Genomic DNA, 19,491 nt, shown 5'->3' on the forward strand with positions numbered 1-19,491 from the left:
GCATACATTTTAGCATTTAATGTTACCGTTTTTTACAAATTTCCTTGCCAGCCTGTTCTGAAGGAACTCTTCGCTGTGGATAGAGTATAATATACTGACGACGAACAGCGGTTGCACTTTTATTGTTCAGAACGTATACTTATCACTCCATCACTCCAACCATCAACGTTGTTTACTAATGTGTCTAACATAAACATATTTTTATTTGTCAGTCAGAGCACTCTTTGTAATTATATAAAAATTTTCTATTTTTGCCGATTTGTCAAAAACGAGTGGACTAAAATCAAGTGTGTTACATCATTGTAATCAAAATAAGATATTCTATTAAGCACATATATAATATAGAGGACATTTTAAAAAATAAGATGTAGTCTTGTATGTCAGAAAATTGATGGTGTTTTGTTTTAAACGTCACTTGGAAAAAAACTTGGCTACTAACCCGACATTTGGTTTTTGTTTGATTGCCTTGATATCTCTATAAACAAAAAAGTTACCGTCAACTAAAATGTTATCGAGATAAATTGAACGTGCAGTACTGTTATTAATAAAAAAAATTGACGAATTTTAAAAGGAATTCACAACAAAAATTAAAAATGCATAGGGTATACTTTAAATAATTTTAAAATGTGCGTCCCAACAATTTCTACAAAATTTGTACATGTTTAAAAATCAAGGCATTTTTCAAAATTCGTTAATTTAACAAGCAAGTAGAGTCTCATGAGTTATTGTAAACTCCAGTTAGAGCAGTTGTGCAATTACGTCACGTATTGTTGCATGTCAGTGCCCAATATTAGGTACGGTAAATTAGGTACAATTAAGGAGCACTGGGAATAGGTGGAATATTTCAAAAATTTCTTTAAGAAAAATCGGAATATGGACGGCATAAATTATTTTATCTTTTGCAAATTTAACTTGTAAGTTTGCTAACTGATAATAATTATTTTGATTTTCAAAAATTAGAATTTGACCATAGAGAATAGTCAATTCAAAAATTATTTGTTCTAATCCAGCCGCCGATATTACTGCAGGATGTAATGTGTTTATTTTCGCAAAAGTAATGGCATTTTATAAATTATCCAAAAATGTTATAAAACTTTGGCAATTTAGAATTATTTGCATTAGTATATTTTGAGCTTTAATAAAAGTAGTAATGTCACTAATAGTTTTATTTATTAAAAAATATCTTTATGTTTTTTAATAGCTTCTTGATTTTTCTGTAGAAGTATTATACTGTCATTATAGTTGCCGATCAGCTGTTGAATGAACGAGTTTTGCTTTTTTAGTTGGATGTCAGATGAATGTTTACATCGGACGAGATCTGTAATGATGCTATCATATTTTTGTTCATCCTCTGAATCGAGATTGCCAAAAAGCCATTTCGATAATTTACCTACAGCATTTATTAAACCTCTTTCTGTACGGTTATTAGGTTTTATATATTTGAATTTTACTTGCGTAATTAAATATTGAATATTATTAATTACATTATTTCCATTAATATAGTGTACATTCTGATAATTATGTTCATTTGTATAGTTTAGTGATTTTGAGATTACAACGTAAGCGTATTCTAAATTACTTAATTGATTAAAAAGTGGAGATGTTTCTACAAAATGCAAAAATGTATGTTGATATTGAATTATTCGAGCATTTCCTAAGCGCAAGGGGAGAAGTGGTGTTTTAATTGGGATAACTTCAATATCATTATTCGCTATCACTAATAACAGCGTAGCTGCAAGACGGAACAGCGTTGTCCGGTTCATTAACCTGCGAAGAAAAAGCTTTAGGTTTTTGGATCTGAGATTTGTGAATTATTTTTTTTATTTTTTGTGATTTATTCCCAATATCTTGATCTATAATAACAAATTTTCTTCGGGATTTGTCCTTACTACGTTTTGCTGTTTTGTCAGTTATGTAAACCTTTGTATTATGTTTCATTTCAGGTGGGTTTTCTCGTGTTTCGTTTTGTTTTTCATTTAAACGTATTTTTGTCGCTAACGGTGTTTCGTAAATTTGTCGATAGTTTTTAATCTTTCGCGTCTATCTGCGATGTAATTACTCACAATCCGTTAAACCAAAGGGATATAAACCGTTTACTTTTCCATTTATAACATCAAAAGATTTTTGTTTTGTTACGCTATGGATTGATGAATTTTAACCTATAATTGCGTATTTCATTAAAATTTTAGGTGCTTCTTTAGGTTCTTTTAATTTTAGTACAGTATATAGTTCAACAAGAGTAGAGTGAAATCTCTCTATTGGACTATTACTATTAGAATTGCCAGGAGTTGTAAAATAAAATGTAATTTTATGCAATTTACAAAAATCTAAAAGCAAAGACGTTTTAAATTCCTTACCATTATCACACGTTATTTGTTGAGGTAGGCCGTGATGACTTATAAAGGTTGCTAAACCGTCTAAGATAGCAATTGCTATGCAAGCGGGTTCTAACGGATAGGCTAGAGCGTACCGTGACCGTTTGTTTTTTGGTTAAATATTATTTGATAAGAATAAGTGTTTAAAATATTTTCGGTAATTGGTATATTCAAAATAGGATCTTTAGCTGCTGAGTGTATTGTCCCAATAGTATTAGGAATATTTGGCGGTCTAAGATTTAATGCTTCTAGAAATTCTGGCGTGTGTTCGATGGTCGCTCCTTTCTTTAGGCAATTTGTGAATGGCTTGGTGAGTTTTGCAAATCCACTAATAAATCTTCTATAGTATCCTAGAAGACCTAGAAAGGATTTTATATCTTTTGCTGTTTTCGGTACAGGAAATTTCTGGATTGCAATAATTTTCTTGGGATTCGGTTTAATTCCGTTTTTTGTTATTATGTGACTCAAAAATTCCACTTCGGTTCGTAGGAATTCCGTTTTATCTAGTTGAAATTTTCGTCTGGCTTGTCGCAGTTTTTGAAAAACGAGTTTAAGATGTTTGATGTGTTCTTCTAAGGATGACTAAGGAAATACTATGATGTCGTCCATATATACCAGGCAAACCTTTCCCTGTACATCACGCAAAACATTATCCATGACGCGCTGGAATGTCGCGGGGGCATTTTTCAATCCAAAAGGCATTCCAACAAACTCAAAATTATCATTATCAACACTAAAATCTGTTTTCTAAATTGATTCGGGATCCATTTCGATCTGATGAAAAATCTATCGTTGAAAAATAATTACACCGTCCCAATTTAGCGAGTATATCATTTATATTAGGCGATGGATAGCGGTCGTCTATCGTTGTTTAATTTACCTTGGAAAGTCACAAACAATCCTCCATTTCTGCTTGCCCCTGGTGTCAGGCTTCTTTGAGACTACCCAAATGGGGCTGCTCCAAGGGCTTTGGCTGTGTCTAATGATTCCGTCGTCTAACATTTTGTTAATTTGCCGTTGTTTATGCATATAGGGGTATCTATATGATTTAGTGTATACAGGCAATTCGTCCGTTGTTCTTATACAATATTTGATTTTATTAGTGAATGTTAACTTTTTGCTTTCATGATGGAAAATATCGTGATATTCTTTACAAAGCCTTATTATAGCAGATTTTTTCTCTGAATTTAAATGTTCGCATTTTGGAAATGTCGCATTTACTAAATTGTTCTTTATGTTTTGATAAGATGTGTTCTAAATTAAAAAGTTCAAAATTTTCTTCATAAAAGTCCGGAAAAGATAAAACATTTAGAGGTTGTGGGAAATTTAAAGTTCTATTTTTCTCTTTTCTGTTTGCGCAAAACCGTTTTTGCAGTAGTAAGTGTTTCTGGAAAATAGAGACCTTCAATGACTTGCTCGGGAATAATAACATCATTGTTTTGTGTTACTGGAATTCTTAAGTTAACAATTTTTCGTGTGCGTTCACAGTAATATTTCGTTTTGTGGTTTTCTAAATTAAATTGGTATATTAGTTTTATTATTCCTTAATTGCTCATTGACCAAACCGATAGAAAAATTAAAAAGTTTTAGGTCGTTTAATCCTATCATACCGTCAAAAAATTTATTAAAGTTAAAAAGAATAAAAGATAGGTTGGTATTAGCCTTTAATTCTGGGAAAGCCGGAAAGCTTTAAGTAGTTCCTGTTTTAATAATTTTTCTGTAATGGAAGGTCGAAGAATCCAGTGAAAATAACCAGTATCAATTAAAAGTTTAATTGCGGGTTCTTTAATCTGCATGAACGGTAAACTGTTTTTCAGAGATTTGATTTTCGATTTCAGAGTGTTCGTCAAAATTTTGAGCGTCATTAAAGTATTCAATTTGATTTGAAAATGCAATTTCAGAGTATTCTTCTAGGTTAATATTTTCATTTTGAAATACCGCAGATGTTTCATCTGTTTGTACCGCGTTACTTTCGTCTGTTTGGTATAATTCTTGCGAAATAAAATTTCTAGGACCAGTAGGTTTGAAATGGTTAATTTGATTATTTTGACGTGGTATAATATAGTTTGTTCTTGTTGACATAGGCTTGGGTTTATTGTTAGGTATCCGACCTGTCGGTTTAAATACGTTTTTGGGTGGGCCAAAAACTTGCCTATGTGTAGGAAAATTTCTTGGAATTTCGCGTGGTTGAGGCATATTAATTGGACCTCTGGGAAAATTATTAGTTTGATGAGTAAACTGATTTTGATCATGCCTAATTCTAAAATTTTGGTTATGGTGATTGTTGTTTTGAAAATAATTTGTGGGGCGAATCTGTTGTACATAATTAAAATTTTGGTTACCAAAATAATTTGGATTTTGTGAAAATTGTTTAACGGGTTCGATAGAAATATTAGGCGAAACTTTTGATTGAATTGGAGTTCTAAAAATATTTTGTGTATATTTGGATAATGTGTATAATTTGGACCATAGCTAATTCTATACAGCTCCATCAGACACTTCCTGCTTGAAATACTGCATTTTTCCAACAAAATCCTTAAACTTAAATTGCTTGTTCATAAAAATGATATTGTTTCAAGTATGGAGACAGTAAATACTTACGTTGTGTACAGCGTTTAAGGGTAAAAGCGGTTTGCCCGCATTTTTTCTAGGGTGAAATAATCCACAAGTTTTAAAATAAGAGCCTGGCTCTTTTTCACCAAATCGTTGGGTCATTTTGATCTTGACGCAGCTTTTCATGGGGATTTCCAGGTTTCGATACGTCCGCGACCACGCTGACCTTTGTCCTTTACGAGCTGGCCAAACATCCCGACGTCCAGGAAAAGGCGAGGGAAGAAGTCCGCGATTTTCTTAGCAAACACGACAGCGAGCTAACGTACGAAGCTATCCACGATATGACTTACCTGAGTCAAGTGATCTCAGAAGCGCACAGGCTCTACCCGCCCGTCCCCACCCTATCCAGGGTCTGCATAAACGATTATAAGATCTCCGGATCCGACGTCACCATAGAAAAGGGCACGCCCATCGTGGTTTCCGTTTTGGGTCTCGGTGCCGATCCGGAGTACTTCCCGGAACCGAACAAGTTCGATCCGGAAAGGTTCTCGCCTTCCGGATCGACGAAGAACAACACCAGCGTGCACATGCCGTTCGGTTTGGGACCACGCAATTGTATAGGTAAAATTATATTATGTATAGTACAGTAAAAGCTCATTGTTCGCGCTTTCTTCATTCGCGTTTTCACTATTGGCATGTTAAAAAAAATCGACTTAATATATTCAGGGCTAAAAATTTCTTTATTCGCGGATCTAATAAGTACATGGTACTAATAATCGTCGCTTTTTTATTTACAGATTGGTAAAACGAAGTTACATTTTCTTAAATAGAACTCCCTACATTTTATTGCATTTTTGGATAGCCGTTTCAAAGACTCATTCAACTATATATGAAATGGGTCTGTGATGCACCGTTTCGAACATAGTACGGGTCTCTGACTTACCGTTCTGGGTTAATTGGCAATTAGTTGCCAATAATACATTCTTTTATGTTCATAATTTAAGAATCTCGTAAATAATAATAATAAATAAATCTGAAATAAAAGAAAAACTTTAAAAAATAGTCATATTCTTAATAATATAGACCACATGTCTTAAAAAATATGTAGAAACCGGCCTGTTGAAAGATCATCAATCATTAATCAGCCCTCTGCGTGCACTGCTGGACATAGGTCTCCCCTAATTGAGTTCATACTTCTCTATCTTGCACACTTCGGATCCAGTTTTTACAAATTTTTCTAATGTCATCTGTCCAGCGAGTTGGTGGTCTCCCTTTGTTCCTTCTGTTAGGTCTGGGCCTCCATTCCAGTAATCGTTTTGTCCACCTGCCATCCTGCATGCGAGCCACATGTCCAGCCCACTTCCATTTAAGTTTTGCTATATATACGACCACATCGGTCACGCCTGTTTTTCTGCGTAGTTCTTCATTTCTAATATGGTCACGTAAGGAAACACCAGTCATGGATCTCTCCATTTTACGCTGCGTTATTTTTAGTTTTTTAGCAGAAGTGTTGGTAAGGGATAGTGTTTCGGTGCCGTAGGTCATGCCCGATAAAACACATTGATCAAATACTTTCCTTTTCCAAACATATTGGAAGGTCACTTTTGAAAATGTCTCCAAGTTTGCCGTAGGCCGCCCAGGAGAGTATAATTCTTCTGTTTATCTCGCATGTTTGGTTGCCTTTGGACATGCTTATTTCGTGGCCTAAATATGTATATTTGTCTACCAGTTCTACCTCGGAGTTTTCAATAATTAGGTTGTTGCTAGGGACGAGGTTTGTCATAAATTTTGTTTTTCCGATGTTCATTTTTAGACCAGCTGTTGCACAGACCTCCTGAACTTCCTGCAGCATTACTCTGATATCTTCCAAGTTGTCAGTCAGTAAAACAATGTCGTCTGCAAACCCGTAAGTTTGATAGATTTTGGCCGTCTATGTTCAGACCTTTTTTGTCCCAGTCTAGTTTTTTAAACATATATTCTAAAACGGTGATAAACAGTTTTGGGGACATCGTATCTCCCTGTCGTACTCCTCTTCCAATTTTTATGGGATTCGTATTTTCATGTAAATTTACTATAAGGGTGGCACTTTTGTATATATTGTAAATGAGTTTAGTATATCGATAGTCAATACGGAATGCTTCTAGGGAGTTCAATACTGCGTCCCACTCCACAGTGTCCAAGGCTTTATGGAAGTCTACAAAAGCGAGAACCAGAGGTCTGTTGTATTTGATGGTTTTTTCAATCACTGTTTTCACGCTTTGGAGATGATCGTTGGTTTCAAACCCACTTCGGAAACCGGCTTGTTCTATGGGCTGGAAAAAATCTAGCTTCATTTCAAGTCGCGTGGTAATTATTCTAGTGAATAGCTTGTAAAGGTGACTAAGAAGACTTATAGGCCTGTAGTTTTCTAGGTTAGAAATATTGGTTAATTTAGTAGTGATCCACTGTTCAAAGCTATTAAGATCCGCTGAATTTATCAGGGAATTAGATTTTGTAACATTTTTTGTCGTTCTTTGCCAATGCCAATAGCTATTTTAGCTCGAACAAGTCTGTGGCCACTCCCAGTAGCAACCCTATTTAAGACAGTCACGTCCTTTACTATGTGTTTTTTATCTGTTATAATAAAATCTATTTCGTTCCTTGTTCTACCATCAGGACTTTTCCATATACATCTTCTAGTTGTTTTTTTGTAGAAGAAGCTATTCATTTGAAATAACTGATTTTGTAGTAGAAAACCAAACAACATTTCTCCTCGATCATTTCTTCCTTCTAAGCCGAAATCTCCAAGTGCTTCTTCACTCTGATTTATTTTTCTGCCCGTTTTGGCATTAAAATCACCGCATAGTAGACTAAAGTGCTCTGGGTGTTCGTTTAGAGCAGTGTTAATGTCCTCATAGAACAGGTCTATTTCCTTATCATCATGATCTGTTGTAGGCGCATATACTTGTATGATCTTAATATTTTACCTGGTATTGAGTTTTGGAATTAAGGAGATAACTCGTTTTGAAATTTTGTTTGATTTGTGTCGCCTGTGTATGAAAAATCCTGTTCCTCAAAATGAGCTCTCCTCTTCTCCCACGTGATAAAATATGTGCCCAGATTTGAGGTCTATGAGCTGTTCGCCTTTCCTTCTTACTTCACTTAGTCCGATAACGTCGTGTAACGTATGTGTTCCTACTCGCCTTCTAGTTCCATTAATCTTTCGTACGAGATTCTGAAAGTATTTTTCTACTCGTCTGGGGTACTTCAGTTTCTACATCTGGCATGATCATAGGGGGTATTTAGCCGTAAAACACCACGTTGGCTAGACGTCTTGGTGAGTTGAGTTTGGGAAGGAGGGAAGAAAACATTAGGTATGGATAGGAGCTAGGGTTAGAACAATGGTTTCCCCCGTATAGTATTGGAAGATAAACCAAGGCTCGCGTAGGCAGGGGCGCATCCCTGAAGTAGATCTATCACCTATCAGGGTCATAAGTGAGTATCTACTCGCTACCGCTACCGTTGAAAGATACAAACACAAAATTAATGATATTAATATTTTTGACCTTTTTGACATAATCATCGTAGTAGCTTTGAAAAAAATAGTAGTAGTAGTAGTAGTAGTTCTCTATTGTAGTATTGTGGTATTGTGGTCCGGCTTTTGCTCTCAAACAATATAGAGCCAAATATCCCCATAGGCGATTGCCAGGAAATAAAATCGCCAAAATATACCAGCAATTTCGAACAAATGGCATTGTTTTAGTGAAAAAATAGAAGCCGAAAGGTTTTGACTGAAAATATACAGTTAGATCTTCTTCTCCATTTTGAAAATAATCCAGAGACCTCCACCCGCCTTGCCTTGATATTTAAACTTATTAAGGCGCGAAATTCAACCACTTATACATAATAATTTTCCCCAACCCAAAGAGAGCATCCAAATTTAATTTGGCAGCAAGATGGCGCTCCTTGTCATCGAACTGCTGCAATCATTTGTTTTTTAAACGAAAATTCCAGAGAATACATTGGACAAAAACGAACTACCGGCCAGCGAGGAGTCCAGATCAGATTTGACCCCGATGGACTTTTTTTGTGGAGCACATTGAAAGATATGGTTTGCAAAGATAAACCGTCGGAAGTGCTGCAACGAGTTCGCGCGGTAATACACTATCTGAACGAAACGAATTACGTCTCAAATTCCATATACCATTTAGAAATAGCATATACTACTTGTATTCTTTAAAACGGCGGACATATCGAAAAACTTATTTAATTAATTTTACTTATAAGTAATCTGCGAAATTTGGCAACATTGTGCAAAGCTTAATATTCTGTTTTTAATATGACTTCTTATCAATACTCTAAAACGGTTGTGAACAAATTGATAAGGGGCTGATTCCCAGTTTTATATCTTAATAATTTAAATCTTATTCCCAGTTTTTCATTTAAGATCGAAAGGATACATATATATCGTTGAATTTGTTTTTGAAAGGACTATCTAAAAATGCAATAAAATTTAGGGTGTAATATTTTTAAAAAATGTAATTTTGCTTTACCACCCTGTTAATAACGATTAGGAAAATAAAAGAAAAAACATTTTTTTATTTAAATGACAACGGCATATGGCGAATCTCACCCTGGACGCCCCAGCACTTCAATAACTTATGAAAGCGTTGAAGTGAAATAAATGGTGTTGTAAAATCGTTGAATCACTATTAGAGAAAGGACTGAAGGACAATATTAAATTTGATAAATAAATTAATAAATACTTTTTGATAAAACTTAAAAGTCGCCATACTTTTTGAACACAGGTCGTATGTTGTTAAATGATATCGCCGAGGACTTTGACATGAGTCCCCTTCGCGATCGGTGTTTTTAAGAACGTAAACCAAAAGAACGAAAGCAACCTTATTACTCAATGAATAAAGTATATTTTTAAACGTTGCTGTTCCGTTAGTTATAAACGCTTTGATACTGTAAACTGCTGAGTAAAGGTTCCCATACATATTATATTACTTGTTTCTCAAAGTGTAAGCAATTTGTCTATATAAAACCACGGTGCGAACCACATCGCCAGCTTTTTTGTCATCTCGCTTGAATAAAGTTTTTTAAAAAAATCAAATTCGTTTTCCACGACCAAAACTGGCGCAGTCGGTAGGATTTCCGTGAAACAAGCATTCCAAAATCGACACTGTTTGATCTCTCTCAAGAGTTTATTCGCGAAATCCGAACAACACAAAAATCTGTTCAAGTGGGTGCAAAGTGCTCATATGGCCAGAGGAAGGAACAAGCATCGTCCACAACCCTATTGGTGCGAAATAAAGAACAAAAGTCGTCCGAATTTCATACGTAACCCAAGGAAGAGACAAGCATCGCTCATCCTATTGGAAAACTAGATTAAGAAACGAAACAACCAGAAATGAAAATCGTCGTTCTCTCACTGTTAATGTAAGTTTTTCTTTTGTAAATATTTTTCTGATTCAAACTAGAAAGATTAATTTCTCGTTTTGAAACATTAGAGTTAAAACCTAGAGTAGCTTCTGTCGATAATTTTAATACATCATCTGATTCCGATTCCGATTCTGACATTAATTTAAACACATTGCCGGATACGGTGAATCTTCAATTAGTTAGGTACCAAGCGGATAACATCCCTCATTTCGACCGCAATCCTAAACAAATAAATCGTTTTATTAGAATCTGCGAAAATTTTCTAACTAATCATCAAAATGTAAATAACCCAAACGCTTCGATAAATGTTTGTTTAATCGATACAATAATTAGTAAATTAATTGGTAGAGCAGCTGATTTAATAGCTTCTCGTTCTGAACTCGATAGTTGGTTAAAAATTAAAACAGCCCTTCTGGCAACGTTCTCCGATCAAAGATCAGTTGATTGTCTTTTACAGGATATAATTTCAATGAAACCCAATAGAAGCGAAAGTGCGCATAATTTTGGTTTACGCTTGCAAGATGCCCGTAGTATTTTATTTTCAAAAATTAACTCTACATGCGAAGATATCAATATAAAAACTCTAAAAATTATCCAATTTGAAGATCTAATTTTAAAAACATTTATTAACGGTCTTAATTACCATATGCAGTTAGTTGTACGTTTAAGAAATCCAAAATCTCTCGAAGAAGCCATGTCGTTCTCGTTAGAAGAAGAAAATTTTATCGCTTATAAAAATCGTGTTGATATTTCAACCAAAACTACACCTGTTGCAATATAAAATAAACCAAAACCTCTATTAGGTCAATACCCAATTAATTACCCATTAGCTTCACAAAATTTTACTAGCCCATTTCAACCGCCAACAATTCGACCAAGTTTTAATATTTTTAACCCCCCGAGATTTCAAAATAATTTCCAAACAAGACCTTATTTTCAGAATATTCCCAGACCAAATTTCCAAAATAATCAAAGACAAAACTTCCCGAATATTCAAAGAATTAACCCGATGATCCAAATACATCAATTTAATCCAAGACCTTACCCATTTATGCAAAGACCTATGCATTCAATTACAAGACCGATGTTTAATCAATATAACCGAAATCCAACGGAAATTTTCAGGAAACTCCGAATACAAGCAACCAAACTTAACGCAAAATTTTCCCCAAAACTAAACTTCAATATATGTTAATAATTATAATCATTCTGATTTACCAATAGTTTATTTTCCCGAACTTGATGCTCAATTTCTATTAGATACAGGTAGCGCGAAAAGTTTTATAAATCCACAGTTAGCTTACAAATATTACCCAGAATTTATAAATATTGAAAATTTTTCAGTAATGTCAGCTCATGCAACATCTGTTCATAATGAAGTAATGACAATACCATTATTTCCTTCTTTTAATTGTCCTGATCAACAACATAAATTCTATCTTTTTAACTTTTCCCCAAAATTTGATGGACTTATAGGAGTAGATCTTTTGAAACAAATAAAATCAAAAATAAATATTAGCGAGTCTACACTGGAAACACCGAATGTAATAATTCCACTGTATTACCAACATAATATTAAAAACACCCCAGCGGATCCAAAAATAAATAAAAATTTTGACGAGTCCAAATTTAAATTCGATGAAATTATTATTCAACCAAGAACAACACATAAAGTTAAAATACCCGTGACAGAACAAAATGGTATAGGAATCTTAAAATATGAAAAATTCGTAAATGCTGAAATGCCCGAAGCTTTAGTAAAAATTGTCGATTCATTCGCGTTAACAACCATTACTAACACATCTGAAAATCCTGTTAGTATACAATTTATTAAACCTCTAGAGATAGAATTAATAAATGAATGTGAAACTAATTTTATAAAAAAAATAGAAGATAACAATGAAAATTTAATCGAACATTCAATAAGTAATTTTGACAATCTGCAAAAAGAAAATCTAAAAAATTTAAGACTGAATCACTGTAATAAAGAAGAATATAAAGTAATTAGGAAGTTATGTTACGAATATCGAGACATATTTTATTGCGATAAAGTGCCATTATCTTTCACGAATCAAATTAAACACAAAATTAATCTAACTGACGAAACCCCCGTTTACACAAAAAATTACCGTTATCCTGAAATACATAAAGCCGAAGTAAATAGACAAATAGACGAAATGCTAAAAAATAATATAATCCAACCCTCACATTCCCCATGGAGTAGTCCTATATGGATCGTACCAAAAAAATTAGATGGATCAAATAAACGTAAATGGCGCGTTGTCGTAGATTACCGGAAACTTAATGAAAAAACAATTGATGATAATTTTCCCTTGCCTAATATCTCAGATATTCTTGATAAACTCGGTAAAGCTCAGTATTTTTCAACTCTGGATCTAGCTAACGGTTTTCATCAGATAGAAATGCATCCCGATGACATCCCAAAGACAGCCTTTTCTACTGGTACTGGACTTTTCGAATTTAAACGCATGCCTTTCGGATTGAAAAACTCACCCTCGACGTTCCAACGTGTTATGAATGATGTGCTAAGAGGCTTCCAAAACGAAATCTGTTTAGTATATTTAGATGATATTATAATTTTTTCCACATCCCTACAGGAACACATTGATCGATTAAGAAAAATTTTTCAGAGACCAAGGGAGGCAAACTTTAAAATTCAATTAGATAAATCAGAATTTCTACATAAAGAAGTAGCGTATTTAGGTCATAAAATCACTAAAGAAGGCGTTAGTCCAAATCCTGACAAGATAAAAGTAGTAAAAAGTTTTCCTCTCCCCCAAACACAAAAAGAAATTAAGTCATTTCTAGGATTGGCAGAATACTACAGAAGATTCATTAAAGATTGTGCTAAAATCACAAAACCAATGACCTTATGTCTAAAGAAAAAATCTAAAGTAGCCCCGAATTTATTACAGCTTTCAACCATTTAAAACAATTACTAATAAATGCCCCAATATTAAAATATCCAGATTTTTCAAAACAATTCGTGTAAACTACAGACGCATCAAATTACGCGTTAGGTGCCGTATTATCACAAGGCACACCACCAAACTACAACGGAAAAAGAATTACTTGCCATAGTATGGGCCTGTAAATATTTTAGACCGTATCTTTTCGGTAGAAAATTCCAAATTTTTACGGACCACAGACCATTAGTCTGGTTATTTAACCTAAAAGAACCAAATTCAAAACTTATGAGATGGAGACTTAAACTAGAAGAATTTGATTACGAAATTCTTTATAAAAATGGTAAACAAAACATAAATGCGGACGCCTTGTCACGAATAAAATTAAATGCTTTAGAAACCGACTCTATTTATAATAATCCTGGAGATATTGATCTTGCTATTAACAAATTTCTAAACAACGATTTCGATCCGAATAAATTAGACTCAAATGAAATTTCGAAAACACTCGAAGAAATAGAAAATAAACGTCCTAGGAGCCCAAAAATAATCATTCTCCAAAACAAACTTTTAAGACCGGCTTTTGAAAATACAATACATAGTACAAATACTGACGAATCTTTGCAAGGAATACCTATATTAAATGAAATTATTAACAACAAACCATTTCAGATAATACTTCAGAAATCTCCGTGTTCTACTTATGTTAAATGTAACTTTAAAAACTTCGACTGTAATAATAGATTACATGCAACAATTCCAGAAGAAGAAATTAATTTAACAAAATTCTTCAAAGAACATTTAAATAACAAAAAGACGTATATTTGCTTTTTATCTCAACAACTAAGACCAATTGTACAAAAAGTAATGGCCCAACATTTTCAAAATTATAAACTAATCGAATGCACAAAATTAATAAATAATGTTGAACCGGAAGAACGAAATATATTAATTAAATATAAACATGAAGGTAAAACTAATCACAGAGGCATAAAAGAAACTTGTAAATTTTTAAAAAATAATTATTACTGCAAATCCTTAAAGTCGGATGTTACAAAATATATTAACGAATGTGAAATTTGCCAGCGAGCAAAATATCAACGAAAACCACCAGATCAACCTTTAATGTTAACTGAAAAACACCCTCTAAACCATTTGAAATTATACACGTCGATACCTTTATTACCGGCGGACAAAAATTCTTAACTATAATTGACAAATTCTCTAAGTTTTGGACAGGCATTGCCCTATTTTGGAACTACGATTTCAGCATGCCAACAATTAGTACATTTCTTTTCATTCTATGGAATATCAAAACAAATTGTTTCTGACAACGGAACAGAATTTAAAAATGACGTTCTAGACTCTTTATTAAAAATACATAAAATTAAAATCCATTTCACAACGCCGAGTCACCACGAATCCAATTCACCTATCGAACGTTTTCACTCAACCCTCATCGAACACTTACGCCTATTGAAGGAAATAGATAAAAATTCCGATATTATTTCACTTATGCCCTATGCGATCATTGCATATAATAGTACTATACACTCAAATACTAATTTTACGCCTTTTGAATTAACACTAGGCCACACTGATACACGTGACCCTATGAACCTAATTCCTTCCCAAATATATTGTGAATACGTAAATAACCATCAAACAAATACTAAGCTTCTTTACGAAAAGGTACATAATGATTCCCTTTAAAAAAAAAACAAAAAACGATCGATAAAATTAACAAAAACAAAACTCCAGTAGAAATAAAAATTGGCGCAACAGTGTATAAGCGCACCGAAAGCCGAAAAGGTAAATTAAACGAAAAATTTTCTGGACCATTCATATTAACAGAAATCCTAGATAATAATAAAATTGAAATAGAAAACCCAAAAACAAATAAAAAAGAAATAACTCACGTTAACGAAACTAAAATAATGAACATTGTTCCAGATGGCTCGCAAACATCGGAGCAAACGAAGTAAAAATCCACAACCTGAACAACTATCCAGGAATCCTTCCTTATAAACTAGGTACCGCAAAAATAACCTCCAACCATTTCTCCTTTATACAAATTTTTGATTTAAACCCAGCTGTTGCTGAATTCTATGTAATCTATAACCAAGTAAAAATATTAATTAGTCAGATTAAAAATAATACTAATTATCTTCACGAATATTCTAATTCAGTCATCCCTCTTGTAACATTAGAAAAACGCATTGAAAATCAAATTAGTCAACTCAATCCATTATCTATAAGAAGTAAAAGAGGCCTATTAAACCAAATTATTAAATGTATTACTGGAAACTTAGACCAATCTGACGCGGAAAAATACGATGTAGAAATCAAACAACTGCAAGAAAACCAAAATAATTTAAGAACCAATTCAATTAATCAAATAAAGCTGTTAGAAAAAACAATGAACTCATTTAAAAATTCGATATCAAATACCAACTTATCCTTAAATCTAAAATATTACAAATTGATCAAGTAATTAAAAAGATAACCATTGAACAAACGAATGACTATGAGTATTTCCAAATACATGCAGCAATGAATCAAATTACCTTTATGTATAATTTAATATATAACATTTTTGAGAAAATTGAAACCGCAATTAGTTTTGCCAAATTAAACACTTTACATAATTCGATAATTGATCCGTCTGATCTATTCGAAGAAATTAAAAACATTAAAAAAGAATTAAAGGAAAATCAACTGCCGTTCGAGTTATCTATCGAAAATATATTAAATTTTGAAAAAATTATAGAAATAAAAAGCTACTCTAGAGGACTAATAATAACATTTATTTTGGAACTACCGCTACTAGAATCAGAAATTTATCAATATTACCAGTTGTATCCGCTACCAGTTAGTGAACTGTGAACAAGAACTGCAATATTACGTTAATATACCGATCAAACCATATCTTGCATTGAGTGGAAATATGTACTCATTTATGGACTCTGAATGTGTAAAGCTACTAAACAATGAGTTCATGTGTAAAAATATACATATTACCTATATGAAGGAACACCCGCCTTGTTCAGTGGAAATAATAACTCACAAGACTAATGTAACAAACCGTAAACCAATTAAAATCCAACTTGAAGAAATAAAAATTTTTAAAATCCAAAATGGAAAATGGATTATTGTGACACCTAAGAAGATAATAGCAACAGTACAATGTAATGACGACATTAATACTGTTCCATTATTTGGATCCCACCTTATCGAATCCTCCCCAATTTGCAAAGTACAAATTGGAAAAACTGAACTAAGAACCTATACCCCTAATCGATTGAGATTTGATGACACTCGTCTACCGGAAGTGAATCTCTCACTACTACATAAACAGAAAACAATCTTCGATCCACCAGAACTCACATTGGACACGATCAACCTAAAGGAAATAAAGGAGCTGCAAATACAAATGGACGAAGCAAAAGAAAACCTTGGAAATTTTGTTATACGTAATAATTATATTAATCTTGATTTATTTATTATATAAATATTTTTTTTTATATTTTGAGATAGTGGTAAAGTATTCAAAAATAAAATATATATATAATATAACTTTAGATATTTTAATGAAATTTGACGCACATGTACTACATATTACTTACAATAAGAAATATTCTTACAATCTCCAAAGAAAGTTTATTTCTTGATTTTTTTAAATCTGGTGTACGGTTTACGCTCAAAAAAATAAAAACTTCTTCTCTTCATGGTTGTAACAATATCGTTAATATGATCATTATTATTTCTTACTTAAGTAATTGTGTATCTGTTTTAATAAAATAATTCAAAAAATCGTACGAATACGAAGTACGTAAACTCTGAGGTGTATTTTTGAAATATTTATGATTATTTCTTATCATTGTAGTAGGCTGTGTCTGTAAGAATTATTAATTCTGTCGTCAAGGCGATTGTTTGACAATTGAATGACATTAGTTTTTAAATTCAGTTCTTCGTGTTTTATTAATTTGAAAGCATTGTTATTTGAAGATAGGCAATTATGTCAAGAGCGCTTTCTCATTAGAATCATTGGACCTCTTCAAATGTAAATTGAAGATTGAAGTAGTTTTAAATTCTTTTGAAGAAAATCCTGAACTTGGTACTAGAAAAATTGGAAATCTGAGTATCTCGCACGTTTAGGTTTGGAAAATTTTGCACCATTTTCTATTGTATCCATATCATATACAACGAATCCAAACGTTGCTTCCCAGAAATTTTCGACAATAATTTTTGGACAAAATTCCTTATTATCCTTTGTTTTGGACCACGATATACTATTTATAGATGAAGCTAACTTTTCCAGAAATGTAATCACAAATTTCCGCAATAACCATATTTGGTTCGATGAAATCCCCCATTCAGTTGTACAATTTAAACATCAAGAACAGCTTTCGGTAAATATTTGGGCTGGAATTGCTAGAAATTAGTTAATTGGACGTTTTTGCCTGCTATAAAGGCTAAATGGTCATAATTAGTACCATATTTATTTAGGAACAGAATGTGGTTCATGTATGGCTGCTCACTTTAGTGTTGCAGTAAGAGAATATTTAAATCACACATTTAATAACCGCTGGGTAGGTCGCGGCGGACCTCAACCATGGCCCCCTAGGCCCCCAGATTTAAATAGTTTGGACTTTTTCTTAGGAAGTCACTTTAAAAGTCCTCAGTTAACACTGTAGAAGAGCTGACGGATGGTATAAGAGCTTCCTGCGATTTAATAAGAAATACTGAAGGTAGACTTCAAATAGTGCGCGGCAATATGAGGAAAAGGGCTGAAGTGGGAGGAAACTCTCAACAACTTATCTAGTTTCTGTTCTATTTTTTTTTCAATTTTTTTTAATTAATTTATTAACAATATTGTTAAAAATTATTAATAGTAGGTAGTGTTGTTTTTTAAATAAGAATCGTGTATCATTGTTGTTAGGATGTTATGTTATTTCATTAAAACTGTAAGTAAAAAAAATAGTCCTCTTGTTTTTTTTTTCTGAAGGACACTAGTCTATACACTAACTAACTTAATATTTTGTTTTAGATAGATATTTCATTTTTCCAATAAAACAAAGTTCTCGATTTAACCAGTGCAGTGGCGACCTAATTAACGAAAATATTATTTGTGCATAGACAGTCAGTGGCACGCCACTGAGTTCCTTAAAAAGAATAATGACACTTTCATTCATTTATGAGAAGATTTGATCTTTTATTTTTTTTTAGTCCGTGGTACGGGTTCCACTTAAAAATAAAAACTAATTTCGCTGCATGCTGTCAAATTAGCGATATTATTATGACCATGCAGAGAAGAGGTTTTTATTTTTCAAAGCGAAAACCGTATATTGGATTGGAAAAAAATCAAGAAATTAAATTTCTTTATGTATCTTTTATCCAAATGTTTATATACATTATTTAAATTTTAAAAAATTCTAGTCTGATCCACCATGACTCTGTTCAGAACTTTGGAAAGTGAACGTCAAATCGAAATACGCTAAAATTGCTGGAATTATCGACTTTGGGAAGCGCAATTATAATTGCTTCTTTCCGCAGTGGTGATTGTTGGTAATTTTATCGTCCGTTCGACTATGGCATTTACAAAACTCAATCAGATTTTCGACCCGGCAAATTTGGTGCTTGTAGCGGTTTCTCCTTCGGACGGATAATATTTTTACATTAGGAATGATTATTGTTTTGCAGGGCTGAGGTTTGGAATAATGGAGGTGAAACTGGGTCTCGCTATGATACTGGACAAGTTTGAGGTTTGCACCGGCCCTTTGACGAAAATTCCGGTGACATTGGATCCGAACACAATGCTGTTAAGTTCCGTGGAGAGGGTGTACATCAGATTAAAGACGATCTAATGGAGTAACTTGATTGCGGTCGTTTATATTTCCTTTCTTCCTTCCTTCCTTTCTTGAATTGGTTGTTAATTCATCTTAGCTCAAACTTTATTTTCAAAAAAATGATATTATTTAAATATCATAGACGCGCGACCTGGCGACGGGCATTCACCATTTCATAGAAAATCGGTATATATGTTCTAAAATATTCTTCAGATTCATATTCAGATAAGAATATTCCATTTTTAATGCAACTTTTTTTTCTTTGTAGTATATATCCGAAAAATACGTTGGCTTACATCTAATATTTTTTTAGAAACGGTTTTTTAGATAGGTTCCGGTCTATGAGCAGCGATTGAGTTG

At 33.0% G+C, this 19,491-nt stretch overlaps 1 protein-coding gene across 2 annotated transcripts in view; it reads left to right on the forward strand.

Annotated features, from left to right (window-relative positions):
• The window catches only part of LOC132706309 (probable cytochrome P450 6a23), a 94,773-nt gene extending 75,513 nt beyond the window's left edge, over window positions 1-19,260 (forward strand). For both annotated transcript variants that reach the window (XM_060677576.1, XM_060677577.1), the window contains 2 exons: window positions 5,127-5,549; window positions 18,986-19,260. In XM_060677576.1, coding sequence (XP_060533559.1) covers window positions 5,127-5,549; window positions 18,986-19,149 — 587 coding nt within the window. In that variant the 3' untranslated portion in view covers window positions 19,150-19,260. The remainder of the gene's footprint in view (window positions 1-5,126; window positions 5,550-18,985) is intronic.
• Window positions 19,261-19,491: the final 231 nt, after the last annotated feature.

This window comes from Cylas formicarius, unplaced genomic scaffold (assembly GCF_029955315.1).
Source record: "Cylas formicarius isolate icCylForm1 unplaced genomic scaffold, icCylForm1.1 PGA_scaffold_8__14_contigs__length_24414737, whole genome shotgun sequence".
Lineage (NCBI taxonomy): Eukaryota > Metazoa > Arthropoda > Insecta > Coleoptera > Brentidae > Cylas > Cylas formicarius.